This window comes from Poecilia reticulata, linkage group LG19 (assembly GCF_000633615.1).
Source record: "Poecilia reticulata strain Guanapo linkage group LG19, Guppy_female_1.0+MT, whole genome shotgun sequence".
NCBI classification, from domain to species: domain Eukaryota; kingdom Metazoa; phylum Chordata; class Actinopteri; order Cyprinodontiformes; family Poeciliidae; genus Poecilia; species Poecilia reticulata.
This window is the reverse complement of record NC_024349.1, coordinates 20,900,965-20,926,929: the sequence shown is the minus strand read 5'-3', so window position 1 is coordinate 20,926,929 and position 25,965 is coordinate 20,900,965. Positions and strand designations below refer to the sequence as shown.

General features: G+C 38.9%; 1 protein-coding gene and 1 long non-coding RNA gene across 12 annotated transcripts in view; one reads left to right on the top strand and one right to left on the bottom strand.

Annotated features, from left to right (window-relative positions):
• dnah9 (dynein, axonemal, heavy chain 9) overlaps window positions 1-15,199 on the top strand; it is a 163,485-nt gene extending 148,286 nt beyond the window's left edge. For all 11 annotated transcript variants that reach the window (XM_008437723.2, XM_008437721.2, XM_008437724.2 and 8 more), the window contains 5 exons: window positions 1,280-1,450; window positions 6,322-6,504; window positions 9,672-9,925; window positions 10,002-10,137; window positions 13,554-15,199. In XM_008437723.2, the coding sequence (XP_008435945.2) occupies window positions 1,280-1,450; window positions 6,322-6,504; window positions 9,672-9,925; window positions 10,002-10,137; window positions 13,554-13,781 (972 nt within the window). In that variant the 3' untranslated portion in view covers window positions 13,782-15,199. The remainder of the gene's footprint in view (window positions 1-1,279; window positions 1,451-6,321; window positions 6,505-9,671; window positions 9,926-10,001; window positions 10,138-13,553) is intronic.
• Window positions 11,293-17,858, bottom strand: LOC103481915 (uncharacterized). Its single transcript, XR_536362.2, has 3 exons — window positions 17,604-17,858; window positions 12,678-12,774; window positions 11,293-12,147 (listed from the first exon to the last, which is right to left on the bottom strand). It is a non-coding gene; the product is annotated as an uncharacterized LOC103481915 (long non-coding RNA).
• Between the last annotated feature and the right edge of the window lie 8,107 nt (window positions 17,859-25,965).

The window sequence follows — 25,965 nt, the reverse complement described above, 5'->3', positions numbered from 1 at the left end:
ATAGATTACCTCTGATTTAGCTTTTTTTTTTTTTGTCGTTCACTCTGAAGGAATCTTGGCCAACTCTTCTTTGCAGCAATGTTTTAATGCAGCTACATTGAAGAGTTTTTTTGGCATAATCAATGTCTCTGAGATCATTCCGGGCTTTGAATAGACCACCTCAGAACTCCAATTTTGTTCCTTTTCTTTTGCCATGCAAAGGTCAAACTGTTGGTGAGCTTTGGATTATTGTCCTGTTGGCTGAATACAGAGTGACTGAGTCACTGAGAGCCAGATATTCTCCTTCAGTCTATTATCACCTGTAATAGTTCACCCTAACTTGTGTTGAAAATTGGTTAGATATAAATAGAATAGAGTAGAATTACATTACCATCACCCTATTTGCTGAAAGTTCTTCTTCTGTTAGTTAGTTAGTTCTATGCCTAATGCAGTTGGACGCACAAGTTCAAAAAATGGATACTAACCCAGTTCTTGGCAAATGTGAGACAAGCCTATGTATATATATATATATATATATAATATACATTTTTTGGTTGGTTGTGTTGTTGCCTTGGTATTCTCCAATGGACACCGATTTTTACCCACTGTCTTTCTTATTGTTGCTTCCGTGTTGTTCTGGGTTTTTTGACCTCCTGGATGAGTCACCAAGATGCTGTTTATGTAATTTTGTTTTTAAACTATCCCTTGTTCTCTCTGTTTTTTGATAGTCACTCACTGTCCCAAAATCTTCAAAGTGGGGCTACAATTCATTCTCCACTGATAGATTTCAATAGATTTATTTCTCTCCTCTTGTTGGATGTCTTCAGTTCTTGGCATAATATGCCACTTTTTTAAAGATATTTTTTATCTTATTTTAGATTTTCAAACTATTGCCATCAGACTAGCAGATTCATGGCATTTCTTGATTTTACAGATATAACAATAACCATGCTAGAGTTTGGGTAGGGAATATGACTTTCCAAACAATATTATTAAGCAGCATTTAATAACACTGTTGCATCATAAGCTTATGATTCATGATGCAACATGAGCGAAATCATATTTTTCACCTAACAGCAGAGAGATGCTAATGGTGTCTTTCCCCTAATAAGTGAAAGTCAAACAATTATCTTAAAACTATTTCTTTTGTGTTACTTAAGGTTCTTAACATTTGTTTCATGTTCCGAAACACTTACCTGACATAAAAAAAATCAAAAACGGATAAAATAGTCATTGTATACAAATGAGAACAGAACCATCTGTTTGATTCCATCTCTGTTTGTCATTTCTCCTTCATCAGTATGTCGACGGCACGCTGCCTGCAGAGTCACCGTATCTGTACGGCCTTCATCCCAACGCAGAGATCGGCGTCCTCACGCAGACGTCAGAGAAGCTTTTCCGCACCGTGCTGGAGATGCAGCCCAGAGATGGAGGAGTCGGAGAGGGAGGAGGAATGACGAGAGAGGAGAAGGTAAAAGTCCTTGAAACTCAATCTCGTGCAGAAATGAGAGAAAAATCGACTCGACGATTGCGCTTGAAGTTTGTTGCGTAGTCGACGATGGAATATCTGCTGGCTCGTTTGGTGTCTTTATATGCACAACTTTCAGCTACAGCTTTAGGTCAGCTTTGAAATGTATTTGGATTATTATCCTTATCAAGTTTCTTCCTGCCTGTCCTTCCTTCTTTTAACACTGAATTCTGTCCTTCCTTTTTTATTTTTTTACACTTTTCGAGACGTTCCACGTAAATGCCGACAGGTGCAATTACAAAATTTTATATAACAAATTCCGTCTCCTGTTCAGCATATCTCATTGCCCCCGCTCGGCACCAAACAAAATCTGAGCGTCTAGAATAAAAGAAAGACTTGCATATAAGGGTAACCCTTATTTAAAGATGATAACCTCCAGCAGCCTGTCAGCTGTTTGCCTTGCGTGAGGCTAACCATCTTACAAAACCCCCGGAGCACCGAATCTGAAATAGATGATGACAGAAGGTGACATTTTCTATGCTTCCTGCACAATGAATTGAAACTAATTTTCAAACCAACTGTTTGGGGCCTGGGAAAGCTCAAAGGGAGAATTGTACAGTGATGACATTTTCTGGTGTGTTTTCTGCTCGAATCCACCCTGAAATGAAGCTTATTTGARTGTAAAAGTTGAAATAAATATTCTGTCACAGAGGCTGTGGGGTTACATAGGGGCTTCGTAAAGAGACTGTCACTTTGTTAATAATAACAAAGAAGGGTCTTGGTTGCCTGACCGTTCTCTTTGTTGAAGTCATTACATTTGCTGCTGTGGGCTGTAAAATAATGTGATGGTTCTCTGTATTTCTGGGGATTTTTTTGCTAGTGGATGATGATTTTATTCTCAAACAATATATTATGATTTTTCCAAAATTCCATCTCACATTTAGATTTGCAGATGTAAGAGGTGGAGCAGAAAAATGTCAAAAAAATAAAGGATTACAACTCTCTGAGGATGTTCGGTTAGTTATTTTGCCTTTGTCTTTGCAGCTTTTATTCAACTTAAAAAAACTGAATATTATGAATAAACCTTTTTTCAAATCAAGTATGGTGAAAAAAATGGTGGAATGATAAACTAAGACAAAAGAAATCCAATTAGTATGATTAGTGGCTCTGTTCTGTCGTCTTTCTGACAACTTGAATTCTCCAAATTTAAGCAAAACTTAAGCTAGTTAGAGAAGCATTTGTTTTAGAGTCTAAGATCTGTGCACTCAAACAAAGACATAATTCTTCATTAGAGTAGTTAACACTGGACGTTTGTAGGATCATTTTTCTTTGATTTCCAACATAAATTATCAGTTGGATTCAGACTGTTTCCTGGCTACATCACTGAGTGAATTTCTTTCTCTCTCATAAACAGAAATTATGTCTGTCTTTGCTTGGTTGTCAGTTGCATTATTCTGCCTATACACTCATCAAAGTATAGCATATTTGCCTTGTATTTACATTTTGTAGGAAGTTGACCTTAACCCTTACATGCATGAATTATGATCCTTTGTGTCAGGATTTTATTTTCTATTTTTAAGGCATCAAAAAGGTATGGAAAAAAAAAATATATATATAATTAAATTTTTTCAGGTGATCAATTGTAATTTTCTCCAAATACAAAGTTGTTATTTGAAAAATACATCAGTAGTATTGTTCTTTAGGGGTTATCTGATGTGGTTTTTTTACCTGCAGGAGTCGTCTACAGTAGAAGGAGGGACCGGGTCGGTCGGCATGCTTTTTTGTCTGTCGGCCATATTGGATTTAACAAAAATAATTTCTTGCATTTGCAGCTTATGGCCAGTAGTTGATGGTGTATTTTATGATGCATTGGTGTCCACTTGAGTGGTCTGTGTGCATTTATAACATAAAAATTCACAAGAAGCACAAGAGAAGTGGCTTTTAGATAGCTGTCCACTGTAGTGACCACTATGCATGAGAGAGTTAAGTTATGTAATGCTTACTCCACCATTTTAAATGGTCAAATGTAAAATGGCCAGTACTTGTCTTTATCAAGGCTAGAGGACTCTAAAGCTCTTCACTCTACATGCAGTCATCAAGTTGAGCCAAGTYCCCTACTGCAAAAATGTTTGTCACTGCAAAAAAAATAATCGAAGTAACTGCGACCCTTGTGTTCATGCTGACGTATTTATAGTAGTTATAGATTCTTGACATCAAACATAAAACAGTCTCATAGGTCAATACAGACTGACTCATAACTGTATGTATGCCATAATAATTTCTAAATGTTAATGATTTCTTGTTCTTTTCCCTCATTATTGAGACTATTGACTGAACTTGCTGTAGTCCACACATGTTCTAGTTTGGATCTTAACTAGATTTTCTTCATCTGTAACTTATGACTTGGGTCCTTTTTCAGACAACGGCGAAGTGTCGACAAATTGAGAAACCGAATGACTGTCCCAGTCTTTTGTAAATCTTTAGTTTTCTTTCTTAGATCTCCATCATGTTCTTTGAAGTTTATATGTGAGTTTATCCAGTCAGTGAAGCAACCAGTCATGAACTCTTACAAGTTAACCAGCCTTAACCTGGTGAAGTTCAGAAACATCAGAACTAAGTGAACACAGGTTTTAGGATGGATGGAGACGATTAACAATAAATTCAATCTAGTTCACCCAGTTTTTGCCTTTATATATATATATATATATATATATAGTTGAAGCTGTTTAATCTGAAAAGAAAAAAATATATATTTAAATTAACCATTAAAGCCTCCTGATGAATGTAAATCATCCCAGAGATGGGCAAACCTTAATCTCACACAGCGACTGTATTGTCAGCTTTGACTCACTCGCTCTGTGTCAGTATAATTATGGACCAGACTTGGATATAAAACTAATAAAGAACGTGGTCAGATATCTGCTCTGTCATAACACTTCCCAAACACGGTCTCTTAAAATGTCACTGAAATCCAATCTGTCAGTGATATCCCTGAGGAGCAGTAAGCTTAGGTGATGCTATTAGGACAGCATTTCCACCAGATGGATGCCGCTATGCTGCTTACATAAGCATTACAGCAAAATCTCACTGCTTTTAATTCCTACACACTTGCTCTGTTCTCGTAAGGCATAATGACAAAAGCAGATTTTTATTTATTTATTTATTTTTGTTAGTATACACTATGGACCACAATAATAACTTCATCTAACGCAGGACTTCAGAAAAATTGGTTCAAATTGGCTGTTTTAGTTTACCTCTGCTTCTACGGAAACGCCTAAATGCAAAATATATGACTCCGCGGCGCCTAATGAGCTCTTAAACACTAAAGCTGTTCATATACGGCCCATATTATCTTTCTACTGTACGCCTTCAAAGTAAGCGTGTGAATCAGCATACTTGCTAACTTTGTGCAGATTATGCCAGAAAGCTCCATATGGACTCATCTGAATTTTTAAAGCCACATTAACTCTATTACTGAGTCAGCCTAATTAAATTTTATTGCAAAACTTAAGGAAACCATACTATCCAAACAGCTCGCAGAAAAAAGAAAACAATGCTTGTGTTTTGAGTCAGTTAGATTATCAGTTCTTTAAAAATGCTGCTGCGTTCACCAGCATAAGGAAAATGGACCATAAATCACTGCACTGGCTAACCTGATTGTGAAGGGATCTATTAAACAATTCCCGGTAAACAGACATTTTCCCGTCTATTTCTCCTAAAACTTCATCTATTCCAACGAAGCACGTCCAAGTCGGGAACGTCCGGGAAACCTTTTCTTTCTGTTTGAGCTGTGCTTCCTAATTGCCTTATCCATCACTCCTCATCCTGTGTCTTTTGCAGAATCTGACCTGAACGTCGACCCCAAGAAGCAGGCCCTGTTCCTGCTCGCACATTATTTTAATTCTCAATAAAGTCTGTTTGACCTTTTCTGGGTTCATGGTTTCCATTATGGGTTCAGAATGTACAAAAGATTACTCTTGGGTTGTTTATCTTCTTATGTCAGTTTATTTACCACTTTCCACTTCCTTTCTATAAAGATTTTGTTTTGTAGCTGTATGTATTTCTATACCATTTTCCAGAGGGAAGTCTGACTTTGTGTTTTGATTTGATTTTTGTTCCTTTTTTACTGGGTGTATGTATAGTGAAAAAGCACACTCGCTGTACTCTTGGATTATTTATTAAACTGATTTTTTTGTTTTGTAACCATAATGTTTTTTTTATTTTTTAATATAAATCCAAAGACTGATATACTGGACTGGCTGAGTTATTGGCTTGGCCACGGCCCTGTGGGATCAAACATTTTACCGCTAAATGTTCTGTGGACCCCTGGTGTGTATCCATCCGTCGATGTGTTATGATGTGACCTTTCTCGCCGGGAAGACGAAGAACTCCTGTCTTAACAAACAGCCATGCGGAGAGTATCAATGAGCCCCACTCGGTATTCAGAGTACTTACTGGCTGCCAGACCCAAAATCAGCTATTCGAACAGAAAATTCCAATAAATATGATGACCTCGCATCCTTTGTTCAGCACCTAATCCGCTGATTGATTGCTCGCGCTGCTTGTTCTCAGAAACTGTTGACAAAGACATTCTTTCCTCACTTACCCACAAAAATGACGTGAGCATCGATTTTGTAGAGAGATTAAACTGTAGAAATTAAAATTTGTTGGGAAAAAAATGAGATGGCACTGCAGAATATATCCTCATGAATATTTATAGTATTGTCTGTCGGAAACTAACTTTCAGGCTGCCTGTGTTTGCAAGTGTGAGTTTATCCGACTCAGACAGTCCATCTCTCTCTCTTTTCTTTTTGTCAAATTCTTAAAGAGACATTCACCTCCCTTTTGTTTTCCTTTCTCTCCCTCTTTATCAGGTGCGCTCGGTCCTGGAAGACATTTTGGAGAGGCTGCCAGAACGGTTTGACATGGTGGAGCTGCTAGGGAAGGCCGAGGAGAGGACTCCATACCAGGTGGTGGCGCTGCAGGAGTGTGAGCGAATGAACGTCCTCACCCAGGAGATCAGACTCTCTCTGAACGCTCTGAACCTCGGACTAAAGGTCAGAACGGTTTTATCTAAGCAGAGAAGGGGGGGGGGGGGTATTAAAGCCCACTGGGTTTTCCATGACAAGCTCAATTTTGTGTCGACCTTTGTGTGGCTGTAAGGTGACCATGTTGTTTCAGGTGAGCTAATTTAATCTGTATCCATCAATCTTTAAACTCGCTCTGTCAAAGTAACTTAAAAACAAAATTTAAATCAGAAACACGAAAGCAGAAAACTTGTGAAGTGTCGGAGAATTATCCTTCCTCCATTTAGTTTCTGGATGAGGTTGAAGAAGAAGTCAGTGAGTTTAATTCATGAATTTCATCTATTAAGACTAAAATACAGCTGGTCCATTTGCTCATGCTATCCTTAGCGGCTAACAGAGCAAAATGGTACATAACAATAGTTTCTAGTTTTCTTTGTTGGGTTCTCTCTAAGCTGTGCCCTGAAGAGGACATTCCCCAACGTGTCATTTCCTTTAACCTTAGCTTTGTTCTCGTGTGCTCTGTGTTTGTGCCTGAGCGTATAAACGAGCGTGCAAATAACTAAAAAAGACACATAACTGTTTATTCTCAACAGAAGTTAAAAACATTTAAAGTTAACAAGCAAAATCTTTGACATAGTAAAACAGACTTGGACATTGATACCACGTTTTGGGTTTTTTTGCCAGTAAGAAGAAAAAAAAGGCTTAATTAGGAGTTTCTGTAGTGTACAGGCCAAAGAAGGAGCCAAAATTAACTTTGGAGGAGCTGCAGAGATCAAAAGCTCAGGTGGAGGATCTGCTGCAACTATTAATGGTGCACCCACAAATCTGGCCAATGTTGAAGAACTGCAAAAAGAATATAATTCTTGAAATAAAGCCATTAAATATACTGTTTGCACTCTGCCAAAAGCTATTTAATGGAATCTGACATTAAATGGCAAAGGGGTTCTGGTGAGAGATTTTGAACATTTTGCATCCTTTCCCTTCCTGTTAACTCTCTCATACATAGTGGTCACTACAGTGGACAGCTATCTAAAAGCTATTTTCTTGTGCTTCTTGTGGATTTTTATGTTATAAATGCACACAGACCACTGAAGTGGACACTAGTGCATCATAAAATACATTATCAACTACTGGTCATCAGCTGCAAATGCAATAAATTATTTTTTGTTAAATCCAATATGGCCGACAGTCAAAAGAGCATGCCAACTGACCCTGTCCCTCCTACTGTAGATGACTGCTGCAGGTAAAAAAAAAAATATTGTGACATCAGATAACCCCTAAAGAACAATACTACTGATGTATTTTTCAAATAACAACTTTGTATTTGGAGAAAATTATAATTCAGCACCTAAAAAAAAATATATTTTTTTTACAAATGTATCTTTCCTGCTTTTTTATGCCTTAAGAAAATAAAAAAGGAAAAAAAATCCTGACACAAAGGATCATAATTCATGCATGAAAGAGTTGATATCTATTCACTATGTTGTGTACATTTGTTGAATAAGTCTCCAATTAAATACAATGAAGTTGAAAGATTTTGCCCATGTGGAAACTGCTACAAGCCAGAGTTTTTTTTATATGTGGCTTGAGATGACTAAAAACCAAGGAGACATCTGTGTCAATGTGTCATACATGGCTGACTCATCTGTTAACACCGAACAGAAAAAGTAAGACGGGCGGGGGGGGAATGTGTCAACGTGTTTCTCAGGAGTTATGAGTCTTCGATCTCCCGGCTCTACAAGCTTCAATAAACTGCTTCAGTGATTTAAAAGTCGTGTCGACTATTGTAGCAGAAAATGGAATCATGTTTTGCCTGCATGGTGGAATAAGTAGGAGCTATCAGGGTGTTAGCCTTGATGCTCTCTCTGTTACATATTGTTTCAGTCGGACGGTCATAACTGGTCAGGATTTTTGAGCTGTGCGGGACGGTGGGATAAATTAGTGATCCAATGAAAGTCACACACACGTTAGCAGCAGTGTGTGACTAACTGCAATGAAAACACTTGTCTTTTCCCGCTGCATCAAACCACAAATTCAACTTTATGCCATTTGCTCTTTATTTTTTAAGCAATTGGTAAATAACCAGAGTTAATTAGTTTGTTTTTATGGATTTTAAATGAGATACGGGAAAGTTTCTTTGAGATATGTGGCATTTTAGTGTGAAAAATCATGAAGCGGATGATTGAAAACACGGATAAAAAAGTACGGTATAAAATAAGTGAATTAATGTGAAGTGCATATTCTTACCAGCAGTTCCAGCATGTGAACAACTTGAGTTGGAAAGCTGTGTAGCAGTTTTGATCTCATTACCTTTTGTCTGATGGCAGCAGTTTAATAAAATGTTAATGGGGAAGGTTTTGAAGAGTCCCTGAAAATGTCCAGATTTCCTGCAGCTGCCCTGAAACAGAACCAGGAGAGCAGGTAGGAACACGGCAACAACCTTCCCAGCTCCTCTCCGTACGGTGCTCTTTGTTTACCCGTTTCAGCATCCCGGTGGTGGTCCAAATGGGGGATAGCTTAATGCTATCCACTTTATCTGCTGCAGGAGTCTGTGCTCAGGTCATGACCTTCTGAAGTCGATGATCATCTGATTTGTTTTTTTCGCGCCGAGCACCAGATTGTTTTCTCTGCACAAGGCCTCCAGGTGTTTGGCCTCCTTCCTGTAAATTGATTTCCCCCCCCCCGACTATTGTGGTTTCATTCACCGAATGTCCAGATTCTCCTATTGTGTGATTGCACAGCTATAGTCTAAACTCAACTGTGAAGTCTAACTCCTACTTCCATGTATGATTAATTGATGTTCTTCTACACAGAGATCTGTAAAATAAGAGTACAAATCAGGACTTGATTCATAAAAACCAAATATTTTGGTGATTTGTACACAACTCAGAACAAAGAACATCTTCAGAAAGTTAGTTTTTACTATTCAAATGTAGTTTTGCTACATTTAAATACCACATTTGGCACATCTTGGTGATGTGTACGTTGAGGCAACAAAACAGCAATGTCTCAAAAATACGAGGGAACATTGTTGGACCTCGAGCTTCACAGGACGGGTCAACATCGAGGCGTCCTGGTTTTGGCAAGAACTAACTAGTGCCTAGTTGATGTGTCCTTCTAGAGCTGTTTTCTGTCTTTTTTAAAAACAATGGTAAAAGATTTTAGCTCATCTCTGTCTTGTGCTGTTCGCCGATCAGGGAGAGCTGACCATGACCAGCGAAATGGAGAATCTACAGAACGCCATCTTCCTGGACGCCGTGCCAGACAGCTGGACCGGACGAGCGTATCCCTCCACGTCCGGTTTGACTCTGTGGTTCAACGACCTCCTGGCCAGGGTCAAGGAGCTCGAAGCCTGGTCGGCGGATTTCATCTTACCCCCTGCGGTGTGGCTGGCTGGCTTCTTCAACCCCCAGTCTTTCCTCACAGCCATCATGCAGGCCATGGCCAGGAGGTAGAGTCGGTCAGGATGTTAAACAAACGGTCTCAAGCTTTAGAAGAATAACTGGTTTTTGTTACCTTCCCGACAGGAACGAGTGGCCTCTCGACAGCATGTGCCTGCAGTGTGATGTCACAAAGAAGAACCGGGAGGACTTCAGCTCTCCGCCTCGTGAAGGAGCGTACGTCCACGGACTGTTCATGGAAGGAGCACGGTGGGACTCACAGGTATCGCACAGGAGATACTCAGACACCTCTTGTTTCTGATTTATTTTGAATTTGACAGCCAATCTTTATTCAGATTTTAACTGAAAAAGGAGCAACAGACTTTTACAAGTGATTTATAGTCACCACAAATCATTGGACATTTTGTTTTGCATTTATTATTAATTGATTTATGACTTATGCGTGTTCAGTTCATTCTTTCGTTTAACTAGCCACAATGCATTTGTGCACTTTAAATATTTTAAGTGCGACTATATCCCGATGCAAGTTGCAGAAGATTTTTCTCTCTCGTAGCTTGATTTATTTTGAAACCTGCCTGACCTTGAGGTTTTTGTTTTGTGTTGCGTTCTGTTTCTGGTTTGTACACTTTTCCAGCTTCCTGCTGCATTCCACTGACCACATAATTGTGCTATATTTACAACAAAAAAAACATTTTGGCCCTGGGATGAGGTGATATTTTTTATTTTTTTTGGCCATATCTAAATTAATTTATTTTGGCAAAACTGCAATGGAAACTATTTTTTTGCATCTCACGAGTCACATGATCAGCAGCCTGATGTTGCCACTGGTGCAAACCACAAAGAAGAAAACGACAGGAAGTGGCTGGAAGATCATGGCATGTTTCTTAATGACGTGTCACATGAACAGACTTATTAATGTGATTTTGATTGCGTCTCTTATTTAATGGAAACATTGCAATCACAAAATTGTTTTGTTTTTTTGACAGCAGAATATTGACAAAGTTTTGTGCACAATTGTAAAGGAAACGCAGCTCGTGTCTTTGCTTCCCTGGTTTCCTCTGTATGTTTTCTGTTAATCATTCAGTTTTCTTCTCACAGCTGCACTCCATCAGAAAATCACCTAAAATGTCTTCACTCTTTATATATTTTCTCCCTCGTCTTTTCAGTTCATGGGGAGAAGATTAGTCCATGTCAAGTCGCTCCGTGTTTTGTGACGTAGGTCCTGGGATTCAAACATCAACTGTATACAAAAATATTCTGCAGTCACATATGAGAGTGTCTGTCTGACGGCTAAAGTTTGACCCAAAGTAACCAAACACAGCTTCACAAGAACAATCGAATGGTTGAGAAAGAAAACAATCAACGTGTTACAAACATATCTAGACCTCAATCTTATAAAACTCAATGACCTGGAGAAACTTTCTAAGGAAAAGTTTAACAGACGTCCCTCATAATGATGTGAGTCTGATGAAGTCAAACAGACCAGGATTCCTAAAAGTTAATGATAATAAAGTTTTTACTCTTTAGTTTATTCTCCTTTAAAAAATAAAGACAAAATGGATTCTGTGGTGTATTTTTTTGTGCACTCAAGGATAAATTGCACCTGAAGTTTACCTGGTAAACCCAGTAAAAACCAAATCATAGCTCCTATGTTCTGATTTCGAAAACTCCAGGATTGAAATGGGGCCCACTTTCTTTTTACGTTTTGCAAAAGGCATAAGTTATATCGCAGCATAAGTACCTGCACTGTACTTTTCGATGATGCAGCACAGACACTGGGAACACAAGGTGAGTTAACTTCAAAATGCCCCTTTAAACAGAGTCAAGTAAATTAACTTTGGAATGAACCCCAAGGAGAGTCTCGGCGTTCCCTCTGTGGCTCCAGTTTCTGCTTTAAATCCTGCTTGTGTTCAGCTGGTGGAGTGCAGTGCATTACTCAGCTTCCCAGGACTCCATCTATCTACATACACTCAACCACTGTATATGCACCAAGCTTTCAAGGAGTATCCCCGTAGACTTCTTAATTAGGGAATGTGCAGAGTGTGCACTCGAACACTTAGATCACACTTTAGAGGAGTGTTTCTTTTTTTTTTTCCTTCTTCTTCATTAAAGTTGGAGCCGCGCTCAAATAGACAGCCGGAGAGACGGGCTCGCGCTCCAACACCCTCCACTCGTCKYCTCCTCTCCTCTGCGCACATCCTCCTCTCGGCCCCGAAGGCCGGCTCTGAGCCGCTGGCGAAGAGAGCGAGCAGCACTCCATCTGGACACAGTTCTATGAAGCAATAAAAGTCAAAGATTTATGATAAACCTACTCATCTATATTAATGAGCCACGCGTCTCATTCATCGGGGGTTATGCATCAAAGACGGCCGAATGCTGCACCTTGCACAGAAAGACGCAGGCATCACACTGCGGAACAATATGTATTTATGTAAATGGGCCGCTTTTATTGGTCCTGAGTACTTCAGCTTTGTAATAAATACTTTGCTCCGTCAGTATGTCGGGAGACCAAACAATATGATTTTTTTGTTTTGTTTTTTAAACGGTCATTAAATTATTTTATAGTCCRTCACAAGGAGCCCAAATAACTTACTTTCATTGGCCCAAACAAACATGGACTGTTTAGGGTACAGACATCTTTTAAAGTTCGAGAGCAACTGCAGAAGCAATTTAAGCTTTGTCCTCTCGGCTTTTACCAAAGTCATCGGGATTTATATTCCTCCCTAAAAGTCGCTGCGCATTCATGGAGAAACTTGTGTTTGTCAGGCGCTAAGTGTGGAAGGATTAATTAATGAGACAGACCACTTAGACTCGCTGTGTTTAGCGAGGATGTTGTGGGAGCAGGCCGACTTTGAATCGAACTCTCGCAGCTTTTCCAGGGCTGCCACAGTGCTGCCTTCTGAAACACAAAGTCAAAAATCACTCGGGTTAATCACTGTTAGTTATAAGCACCTTGTGGAAGTATTCACACCCTTTTTTCTCCAGACTTTGCAGAGTTACAGCTGCAAACGTCAGTGTATTTATTAGGATTTCCTGTGATTGACCAAAACAAAGTTGTGCATTGTTTTGAACTTAAAGGAAAACGATGGTACATAAAGGTTTTCAAAACCTTTATGTACCAATAAAGACCTAAAAATGTGACATGCATGTTGATTCATTCCCCTTTTACTTTGATACCCTGCTACAAAATCCAGTGAAAGTCATCTAAAATTATCATCTTTCTGCATGTCTCATATTGAGTTAGTAAAATAAAAAAAGGACAATAACATTTACAGAAGTTCCATGTGCTAATAATAAAAAATAGAAATAACTGGAAAATGTAATGGATTGAATAAATCAAAGCTGTTCAGACAGAATTAAGTCTTTCAGAAAGGATATTTGTGAAAAGAAAAAAGTGAGATATGTAAGAGACATTCTTGATTACAGAGCAGGAATTGCCAAAGAAAAGTTAATCTGTTGCAAAGAAAGCCAATGTTTTTGACACTGGCTTGGACAAACGTGGAGCTGATTTAGTGAATCAGAAATTAATGAATCTAATCCTGATGTCTGTTTTTTTGAAGCCTCACCCTTGTGTTTGGAAGACTGAAAACTTCCTGCAGTTTTCGGGTCGTTTCTGTTTGCCGTGATAACAAGCCTGCATCCTCACCTCACATCTCCTCCCTTCTCTGTTTGTTTCAGACTGGCTTGGTCGTCGATGCGCGTCTGAAAGAGCTCACCCCGGCCATGCCGGTCATCTTCATCAGGGCCGTTCCAGTGGACAAACAGGAGAGCAGAAACGTCTACCAGTGTCCCGTCTATAAAACCCGTCAGAGGGGGCCCACATATGTGTGGACCTTTAACCTCAGGACCAAAGAAAAGCCCTCCAAGTGGACGCTAGCTGGTGTGGCGCTGCTTCTGCAAACATAGCTGCTTTTAGGGACGCCACACTGAGGGTGCCGACAGGGTGAACAACTGAAATCATTTCCAAACCAAATAGTTTGTAGCGAGAAAGTAGAAATTATTCAGTTAAAAGAAAACCTTTTATTTGGTTACAGTAAAAAGAGAAGCAAATTAAAGTGATTGCAGGGTTTTCTATTCTATTTCTGTTACTAGTGTGTTCACCAACCAGTCAGGAATCAATATTACCAGTTCTAGAAAGTATTCTGTTGATTGACATCTGTGATAGGCAAACAGCATGGTCTGTCTATGAACTCTTTGACCAACATTGCCTACTTTGATTCATTATTTCATATGCAGAAATGATGTTCTTTTAATTCCTCTATTTTCTGTTAAATTTAAAACTACGTCAATCAAAGAACCTCAGGCACGTTTTTGTTGTGTTTCATGTATTAAATTATCTAGAAGTAAAAAAAGATAAATTGGAAACTGCATGTCAGTCCTCAAAGAAAACTGGAAATTAGGCCTGAATGAAACTCGTCTTTGAAGATAATCCAGTTTTCATTTTAACAAACCAAAGTATTCTTAGAAACGGAGCTTTAACTTTAAAGATATTATGCTTAACAAACTGTGAATTAGAGGTCACCTTCAGCACGGTGGTGTTTTATGATTTCTTTTTCCCCCAAAGCGTACAGATCAATAATGAGAAACAAGATAAATGAGTTTTGCACAGATTTCTAAAATGGGTAGATAAGTCAACAAATCTGCCATCTTGACAGCTTGAATATCCAGTCAGCTCTGATTCTGCTCTCTCTTCTTTAGTGTAATTCACTGTCTGCCACACACCATCTTATTAATGCAAGCTGCACAAATTCAGCCTTTTTTCTCGTTTTATTCTGCAGAACGTCCTGCTCAGCTTGCTGCAAGATTTCAGCCAAGTGTCAGAACATGTACTGAAACGCCCAACAAAAAAATCCATATTATGTGACTGGAAACAAGCAACTAATCTGAATATTAATTACACATTCTAGTCAAGATCATGCTTTTATAAAAATACACAATATTTCTCCATAAAACCATTCTGTTAAAGTTCCAGAAAACTGGGATGTAAAAAAAAAAAAACAGAAACGAGACCATTTTAAATAATTTTTGGCATTAACCCAATGTAGCTCAAGTGGAAAAGCAAGCAATTCTGATAGAAGGAAAATAATTTAAAAAAGAAAACAGTTGCATACATGTCTACAATAAGCGACCAATACTTCATTGAACCAACTTTTTTTAGGGAATGCCATAAAACCATTTGTGAAATGTATTTTCATTGAGAAGCACAAGATTTCTTTTCTATAATCGGCTCTTTTGATCTCTTAATACACACACATGTAATTCACAATTACTACTCTCGCTTTCAATAAGTTTGAAAATAAAGATTCTTTATCATGCCATTCCAGATTGTACTTGTGCTTTTATTTTCATATGCTATATCCAATTTTAGTACCAATGTGCTTTTTTTCCTCCCCTATCTCCCGTTTCCAGTTTCCTCCTTCCCGTTTCTTCTTCCTCTTAAGTCTTCAGACCGACTCTTTTCCTTGCTCTCCTCCTCCTTCCAGTTCTCTCTTTGTCCTCTCTCCTTCCTGTTCAAGATAAAGCAAACTCTCCAAAGCAGAAAGTATGGAGCCTCAAAGATATATCCTCATGTAGAGCAGAGACATGCACACATGCTACAGTACATTCCCGGCTTAAAACTCCCCCTCTATCTGCTTCCCGTCTTTCTTGTTCTCCCAGTGCCTGAGCCCAGGTTCCCTGGCGTCTTCCCTTATCTGGTTACTGGAGAGTCTTAACAATGTGCTCAGAGACACATGAGGAGGAGGAGGAGGAGGAAGAGGAAGAGGAGAGCAGTGATGCAGAGTGACACAATTTATGTGCATCTTCCGAACAGCGGCTTCAGGTTCCACTGTGGAAATAGATCCTGCAACGATTGCAGGTAAGATATTTTCAAATTACCCCGAGATTACAGTGGTTTTAAAAATACTTCTTACAGATTTGTCTCACACCTCACTAAGCATATTTTGATATTACAGACAGAGAACGTGTTGAATGAAAAGTGGCCTTAATTATCCTTGTTTAATTTCCGTGTTTTGCTTCACTATTCAGTTTTTCTTGTCACATTTCTGTCTGATCTGTAGAATACAAAAAAAAAAACTTTAAATAGAAACTCTTACAAACTTAACAAGATAAAACAATCTTTTTAAGACGCATCATGCCCCAATCTGAAGATATTTAAGAGCAGATGAGGAAAAGCAATCAATCAAAAGCCATTTCTAACAAAGCAACACACCACATTTAAAGCTGCTGTTTACAAAGAGTGAAATTCTGAAAAACAGTGTTGAACCTTCTCGGGTATTCCTGACCTTTCGAGATTATTTCAAGAGCAGTTTTACGTCTTAACCAAGAGTTCACAACCCAGAACAAGAACTGCAGGCCTGCAGTTCACCCAGTGAATAGTTATGCACTGAGCAAAAGTGGCATCCGTTGTCGAGTTGCAAGAAGAGAATAATTCCTGACCAAAGTGAACACAAAGTCCTGTCTGACATTTGAAGATTAAAAATTGAACTTTTTGGAAGGGTTTTGTCCTTTTACAAGTGTCAAGAGGACAGCATTTCAGAAAAACTCATTCCAACAATCAAACATGTGTCTTTTGCATTCTTTGTTCATGTCTGCTATTTTGTACTGCTATCATGTTCGAAATAAATACATTTTAAAATGATAAAAAAGGGCTTTTTGAAATAAACTTGTCAAATTCTGGACAAATTTTGGAAGAACATGAACAATTTACAAAATTACTACTAAAAAGAGTAGAATTTAGTAGAATTCATATAATGAGTCTTTTATAAATGATATAAATAAAAAACTAATTGTCTGTTATTGCAAGTACTTGATTTTTGTTCAACAACTAATGACATGACTTGTATTGAGATTTGGAGGAAGTTGGTTCCTCACATGGGGCCAATAGGGCTCACTATCTGAAAACAATAGTTTGTTTAAACTCAGATTATATTTATGTGCCTGTAGGATTTTTTTTGTCTGAAATATTTAAACAAAAAAAGRAAGAAATTGGGGGCTCTAGGCGTCTCCATGGTGCGCCTCATGTGCAGAGGCTGTAGTTTTCACTTGTCCTGAACCTGGGTTTGACTCCCAGGTTCAGTTTGCCCTTTTCTCTTCTCCCAATTTACAGAAAATCTTTTTTAAAAAACCCCAGAATAAACAAGAAATGCGTGAAGGGGCAAATACCCTTTTCCCGTCACCATTAGTAACTATATTTTGACCAGGAGGTCCAGCAGACACGCTTTCATCCTGGTGAGAGAGATAAAGGCCAGATTCGTAAGAGCTGCAAAAAGCCACTAATTATGGGCTGTTATAAGTTTAACCGTATGAATTCCCTTCCTGCAAAGGTTCACAAACGGTGATGATTCACGTTTTCTGCTGGAGGATCATTTTGTGCGTTGCCGGGTGGATGCTGGCGGAGCGAAACAGGGAGGGAGAGGACGGATCTACCAAAGTGTTCATGCTCGGAATGAAAAAGTGGCTTTCTTTAATGGCCTGCTTGTGCGAGATATAAGATAGCAAGCAGTTGCTAGGTTACAGGTCAGTCCGGCACGGCTAATGCGAAAGGTATAGAGATTTCACGGTGTGCATGATATCGAAGCAAGCAGAGTTCTAACTTTGGACAAAATGTGATAACGTGCTAGCAAGGCTCAGCAGCAACAGTAACCATGACGATGACTCAAACGCAGCTTTACTGTCTGGATATGTGCCATTCACCATAAAGCAAATACATGACATTTTCAAACTCACTTGGAGATCTGTAAATGTGTCTTGCGATTGCAGCAGTAACTGTCCCAGCGGTGGTCATTTGAAGGATAGCCTGCAGGCCATCAGCGCAGGATGCAGGAACCCCTCCACTCGCCCTCTCAGCCCTTTTCACTTGCTGTCAACTAACAGGTTTCTACAAAAGCTGGTTTTCCTCTTTCGTACTCTGGTTGTAACGTCGGTCATTTTGGACAAACGCTTTGGATTTTTGACTATGCCGTGACATCATCGATTGGAAGTGTGCAAAGCCGTGACATACTCACTTTCAGATGATCCAACCTTTAAGTTTATAGCATTTAATGGGCAAAAGTCATGTGTTAAGAAATAATTGTTTTCAACAAACCCAATGAAACATCTTCAGCTTATCCCAAATCCTGCAGCGCCGCGGGAAATTACGGGAAACGTCATACGAGGGGGCACCCAAAAGTTTCCAGAATGGCGCTGCTGCATGCGCAGTTTTCGTAGTACACGATTCTGCCCCTAGTTATTTGTTCAACCACGCCTTCTCAATCAGTGTGAAAAAAGCATCGGAAACCGTTCAGATGTTGAAGACCGCTTACAAGGATGACGCTATGTGTCGAGCTCAAGTTTACTCGTGGTTCACCCGCTTTAAAAATGGTGAAATGTCAATTGATGATCAACCGCTTCTTTCCCGAGCAGGAAGCAAAGCTTCAGCCGCGCTGCTCGTAGAACTTCTCCATGAAGAAAAACGACGGCTGGACAAAACAGCTCTTCCAAGAAAATTTACTGCGGGTAGATGAAACCTTCCACATCAACGCCGCTTGGCACACTGATTGAGAACGAAAACTGCGCATGCAGCAGCGCCATTCTGGAAACTTTTGGGTGCCCCCTTGTATTTGTTCAATATTTGCTTGTCTGCACAGTTAAATCATACATATAATTTAAACATATAAATCCTTGACTAATCACTCTCACTCTCTGGCAAAAGAAGTGTAGATTCCTAAAAGGAGACTCCTGCTTTTTGACTGCTGGTTCACTGGTAGTTCATTCTGTTTGAATGTAACTGGAGGCAGGCGTTTCCCTTACAAGACTCCTCTCCCAATGTTTGTTTCTGCCAGGCTTAAAACTTTTCTTTTTGATGAAGCTTTTGGTTAGAGCTGCTCTCGTTATCCTGCGGTGTAGTTATGTAGCTACAGGCTTCAGTCTGTACTCTGCAAGAGCAAAGAAAAATGTTCCGTCTCCCAGAGAATGACGTCATTCTGGTCTCTTGCGTTCTGTCCAGCAGCTGCCCTCTGGTTGGTCACCCCCTGTTACCATTCCTCAGCAAAATCCCATTAGGTAAAAGAAGTCCAGTTTTTTTCTGGTTTATGTTCACAAACATTCTTGATAATAGTAATTTAACTCTTAGTTATTTTGACAATAGTTTGAGTAGTTTTAATTATTTCAAGTGTTAAAATGACTAAATTTCTTGTTGAAATAACTCTGAAAGAGTTAAATTAACACCAATTCTGATAAGGACCAAATAGACTCGGCATAGTGTTGATTTAACTCTGCAGACTTTGCTACACCTGCAAACTGCAAAATGTGGAAGATTTTCTAGATTTTTGGATAATGGCATATTTTTAAATCATCTCCTAAACTGAGCAATCTATGTCTCTGTATGGTTTTTCACCATTAATTCGCTTAAAAAAAAAGGACAAATCTTGACATGCTTTTTTTTCTGTATTCTTTTTACTCAAACGAAGAGCTTGTACCCTATACTAATAGGGTACAAGTACAGTCTTGGATCCGAACTTTGCATACAAGTGTTTTTTTTGTCTTTCTAAAAGTTTGTATTAATCATTACCATGTCTAGTTACATTTAATAACTTTTCTCAGAACTTTACATAATCATTAAAACAATTTGAAAACATCCTACTTTGATCTCCAAAATACTCATAAAAAATTACCTACAAGGTTGAATTATTGCTTTAAAAAAAAAAATCTTTTTCTGTGCCTGTTTTCCTTAAAATTCTCTTGTTTTCTACTCGGTATAGATATTCTAATATTTACCTTTATGTGTTGGGAATCAGATTTTTTTTTTTTTTTTTTGCTTAAGCATGAGTCTTTTGTCACTAAAAATGGCATTTACGGGGTTCAAATTTCATGAATATCTTTGTGTAGAAGGTATAAATGACATTCATAGGAAATGCTGCAGAATCATGCTCATACATAATATTTATGTGACAGTCCTTGAAAGAGCGTGTTTTAGTGTCCAAGGAACACAGATGGAGCACAAAATGAAGGGACCCCAGAGGGTTAATACTGGTTAATAATAACTTCCATCAGCAGCACATGTGCAAAATTGGTGTGATGCAGAACAACATTACCTCTCAAAGCCCCCGTCCCCTGAAAAAGTTATTTTTTTTCTTTTGGTCCCGTCATCCATTACCCGTGTACCAGCAGAGGCGTCACATGGGTGGCCTTTGTTACTGATTTTGCCCCACACCTTCCAGTAACGACTTGACAACCAGACAGTGTTTGCACTTCCCACCCCTAAGATCCCCATCCCTCTCCTGACGGAGAGAGCTTTGCAGCCGTGACAACCAAAGTGCTGCTAGCATTAATTTTCACAACAGATGTGCTGACAAATTGCACGGTGGTGTCTCAGCCTGTAATTGTGCCTGACTCGTACTCCTCGGCTCGTTCAGACTGTACGAAGCGTCGGAGTGTTTGGGCCGGACCTTACCTCACGTTACCCCCCCACCCTCTCTGCCTCCAGCGCCCCCCTCCCCCCCCATCGTCCCCGCAGCAGCCAGCAGACTCGAGCCGCCAACCAGGACGGCTGTAAGAAGAGCAAGTCGGGTTTTGGCTCTGGCTGGAGGACGGAGTAATTAGCTTTGACACAGCTGACGAGTTGCTAATTAAATGTTTATCTGACTCTGGCATCTGTCATAAAACAAATGTCTGCTAGCTGCCTACAATCTGTGGATTATCCCAAATAACTGGGGTCAGGTCCCGCTCGCTGGGCGCAGGGCGCACTCTGAGCAGCCAGCCGAAGAAATAGCAGCTTCTGTCTGCTTTTTAGAAGCTCACTGCACTCACAGTGGCAATAATTATCTCTGTTCACACTCAAGCTGCACTCATTTATTTCATGTTTAGAAATGTAATCTTTAAGATCCTTATTTGAAGCTATGTAATTAAAATTCTCTCTCTCTTTTTTTCCCCCACTTTTCCTTGAGATATCTGCTTACCACTCATTATAACAGAAGGAATTTAATGGCTCCTGTTACGATAGGAGAACGTTGTGTTATTTGAGTTTGTGGATGATCATTTTAAAGAATTGTGCATAAAAATCTACCCAGCTTTCTCCATCTGTAGGAAGCTATTTGACATGATTTCCCCTCCTCACCTGTTAGAAATCCCAAATCTTTCGTCAATTTGTTGACTGGACTATTTAATTCATATTTTATTATTATTTTACTCATTATGTTGTTTAGTGTCTCTAATCTGGTTCTTAGTTTAAAACTTTGACTTCGCTTGACGTTTTGTCTTGTGCATCCAAAGAGAAAGTTCATCATTTAAGGAAAAAAAAAGAAATTTAAACTTTTACAATGTGTGTAAGGAGGCTAGAAAACACAATGTTCTTCCATTAATATACAGTATATTATTTTATATTTACATGATCACTCAAAGGAGTTGCTGCCCTCTGCAAGAGCACTTACATATGAAACGGAATCATTTAAAGACTCAACAGGTGGCTTTTCCAAATAGAAGTAGCCAAACATTCCACATTGTTCACATGTTTTTATTTATATTTATGTTTATTCATACTTATATTTGTTAAGTAAACAACTATGAAGCTTGAATCACACTCTGTCACAAAAACACTTATAAGGTATTTAAAGTACACAAAGTTAGATGAGGAAATTTAAATGTTTTTAGTACTTTTGTTTCTATTATTTCTATTACTATTATTAAGTAAGGGCTATTGAAAGTGAGAATGAATAAAATTTTGTGGTTTACACCTCAGACCAGTTGATGAGGGTGATACATTGAGGTTGTAAGCTGCCAATAAACTTTGTAGAAGAAGAAGAAGAATGAACCTGATTCAAATAATTAGATAATTAGAAATATTTTTGTACAATTTGACACTTGATCTTGGTTTGTTGGGCCAGAGAAACATGGAAAAAGTGAGATACCATCCCTCTGCACCCTTTCATTAAAACGGTATGACAAAGTAGTCTATACAAAATACAATTCAAAAATGATTTGGAAGTAGTTTGAAGAGCACAATGAGTCTGAGGTGTTGATTTATCCTCCAAATCTTCCAGATCCCAACTCAGTTGGGAATCTGTGGGGTACCCTGGAAAATATAAGTCGGAACCAGCTCTTCTCACCTAACAGCTTGTAAATGACGCGTTTCAAATGCTCTTTAAATGAGAAATTAAATTAAAATCACATGTGAGTAATTCATGTGATGAGCTCTTAACACTCATGGCAGCGACCGATGTAAACTGTTACATGAGAGAGATTCATAATTCTGGTGGCGTTCATCATTTGTCAGCCATCAGAGAAGATGTGGCGTCTTGTTCAGGCGTTGGAGCTACAAGCTACTGGAGCTACTTATGAGTGAATATGTGCGACGTTTTGGGAAAATTGTTGTCGACTGTAGATTCAACACGCTCGAATGACAAATTTTTATGAATGCTGAGTCTTCTTGAGGAGTGAGCTGCATTGTCTGAAAACAAACAAACAAAAAAAAAAGAACAAAAACATCATCCTTGTTCTACTTCCTGTCATCGTCGTCTTCGTTGTTTTATCCAGTAGTAACTTCCGGCTGTGGAGCATCTGACTTGTATGGGGAAGAAGTGTTTCAATTGCAGTTTTGTGAAATAGATCTATTTTCATACAGTCAAAAAAAACACTTTTTATCAAAAACATGAATTTGTGGCGCGTTTGTGGACTACGCTCTTTGTGCGCCGCTGCTGAAGTCTGAAATCAAAACGTCTGTTTAACATTCAGACACGACGATCTGAGTGTTCTCACTGACGGCTCCGTCTGGCCGCAGCAACAAAACATCCCAAATTAAGGCTTCCCAGCCTCGGTTCATGTTTGCTAGAAAACGCAGCGCCGACAGGTAATAAAGTAATGTTTGTGCATTTTAAGTCGTTTGGGAAACAAACTCATTATTTTCCTGGTCAACGTCTTCAATCCGAGTTGAGTATCACATCTATCCTCTGACACTTTAAGCTGCTCTCTCATTCATATTATTCAGTTTGATTGCAGTCGCATATTTTCATTTAAATGCTGATGGGCTCAAACATCAGTGTAAATTGAAAAGCCAAACTTATTACTGTGGTTTCTTTTCCATTCCTTGGTATGTTTGGATACGGCGGGGGCGGAGGGGATGGAAGCCGTCTTTGTTTGTCATGCAGATTCAAACCCATGGATTTCTATGAATGTAAAAAAGGCTCCAAACTGCACTGACCTGCATTAAAATCCTCCGTTTTTTTAAATGCAGATGTCAAACTGAGTCACAGCTCAGGCCAGCGGGTGCCAGGCATCCTGCTGAAAGAGCGAGTTGGCATGTGAGCGATCGGTTCACGACACACCTCAGGTTCGCGACCCTCCAACTGCTTCAAGTTGGCAGCCTGGACCGTAAACGATACCAACCTTTAGCAGAAGCAGTTCCAGAAGTACAGAAACTCTTGTGTTAGGAGTTGCTACAGCTTAGAGAACAGAGACAAAGAGATTTTCACTCCCAGCAAAGGCACAAAGCAGCACAACGCAGCCTTCTCTGCCAGCCTGCAGGGATGTTTTCTTAAAGCTAGGTTCTGTGAAGTGACGACCTGCAGTTGTTTGTTTTACCTGTGGACAAACTTGTAGGAACCTTACAAAATTATTGCATTCAGGTGTTTCGCTCTGTTCCGTGGCTACAGGTGTGTAACGAGATCAACCCTACCATCACTAATGGTCCAGTCATTAAATCTGCTTGTCTCTAAATGCTCCACAGTGAGCCATTTGAGGTATTATGACCAAGTGGAAGTGATTCAGAATGACAGCAACTCAACCATGAAGTGGTAGACGACATAAACTCCAGGAGGAGTGAATGCTGCAAGTCAATGACTAAACGCAATCTGCTGGGTTTCCTTGGAGAGAAACTTTGGAACTACTCTGAATAATTAATTGAGCTTTATTGCACTCTTTGATGACTGGAATCTATTTGAATGTATGTGTGATTGAACTGAAATTACTTTGTTTTTTGAAAAGTGTCTCAAGACGACATTTGTTGTGAATTGGTGCTATCTAAATGAACTGAATTTAATTAAATCAATTCACAAACCAGAGTCACCAGATGCTGAGTCACTGAAACATTTTGCCAGACATTTTGGAAAATTTCATTCGCTCAACTATCTGGGAAATACTACTGGATGGCTCCTTCCACATTTCTGTGCTCTAGTGCACAAAGCAAGGCTCATAGAGGCGAGGATGGTGAAGTTTGCTGTGGAAGAACTTGGACTGGCCAGCAGAGAGTCCAGATCTTGATCCAATTGGAATGAATTAGAGTGGAGGCCTTCTTGTCCAACATCAGTGTCTGACCTAACAAATGGTCTAAAATGACTACCAACTTACTCCTGAACTTTGCAGAATCGCAGGTAGAGTTCTGCTTTTAGAACATAAAATATTATAACAAAAATAAAATCCTGTGGATGGCTTGGAGAGAGCAGTTAAATGGACGAGAAGAGATTCTGCAGATGAAGACGTCAGGAGTGAAATGATGAAAATCCACTCTGGGTAAACGGTCCTTTATGAAACCTTTGTCATTTGTTCCTCAAATTGTACAATCAGCGGTATCCACAGGGGAGAGCATCTGACCTTTGGTGTTCTAATGTTTAATTTGCATTTCTGATGTCTTGCATTTCACCCATGTTGCTGACCTTTTTTAATAAACTATCTTTGAATTTTTTATTTTTAAAGGTTTTGTTGGCTCTAGTGGCCTTTATTTGAAAGTAGTTTGACAGGAAAAAGGGTAATGAGAGAGACATGTGGCAAACGTCGCCAGGCCAGGAATCGAACCTACGACCACGAGGACTAAGGCCTCAATACATGGTTCATGCTTTGCCGCTGCACCACCACAAATTTTTATGTTTGACTGAATAGTACAGACTTTGCCTGTTTTGTAACAACCAGCTGATTTTATCCACTCATCTTTTGTTTGACCAAATGTGCAAGAATAATTTTGGAAAAAGTCCATTAATACGGTTTTGTGCTTGAAATCTTGACCAATCCACATGAACTGAACCATATACGACGTAAATGAAAATGTTTTTTTATCAAGGCAGGTCAACTTCTGCCATTGCTCTGTTACATTGTTTTGGTGACCACTAGTCTGTCCAGTTTAAATGCCGTTAACCGATTTATTCTGCATTTTGTAATAATTATTATACTATATTAGATCTTCTTTTGGCAGTTCCTAAGAGACAATAAGGATATCAAGAGAAAAATGGCAAGAATTTTCTGTTTCAACTAAAGTATCAGCTCAGGCTCCTAATCCAGGCTAATAAACTTGATTTCTTGAGGAAACCTGTTGTAGGCCCAGTTTGTGTGTGAGTTTTGTTGTCGGCTTTTTTGCATTGTGAGTTTTCAGAAATTGTTCTTGATGGTCTAAGAACCTCTTCAGGTTTTAACCTGCCTCCTGCCTAATGGCTGCTGGCAATAGATACCAGCAAACCTAATATAGACAATAGATGGATGGATTATATAACTAAATTATGGTTTTCAAGCTATACTAATGTTTTTACATTTTATATTTTGGCTTGATCTTTACTTGGTACAAAATTACTTGAACTTTGTGGTTTTGTACAATTTAGGTTAGATTTCAACAATTTTTACTTTCAAAACAACAGGTGGGATGTAATGACAAATAACAGACAGCTGCCAGATTTGCTAAAATATCCATATGGGATGCTTCCTCTTCTTTTAATTAAAGAGAAGTTAGAAATTAACTGTCAATAACACCTACTCACAATAGTACTTTGTGTGTCAGTCATAAATGTATCTTTGCTAAACAGCTCTACTAACACAATTTTCAAGAGACCTTCATTTTCCCTAAAGGTGCGTTCACACCAAACGCATTTTGAGCGTCAGGCACGTCTGGTTTACATTCAATGTCTGTGGAGACATTGAATGTAAACTAACCTACTAACCTAACCTACTGCAGGAACATTTAAAATTTAATTTAAAATTTAAAACATTTAAAATTTTAATAGCACCTCACCTTAACTCCTACAGATGCCGTTTTACTTCTATCCGCTCTTGTGGCCAATTTTTCACATTTGCAAACCAAATAACTAATTTTATTTACATTACATACCATTATTATTCAATTGAACAATCTCAATTT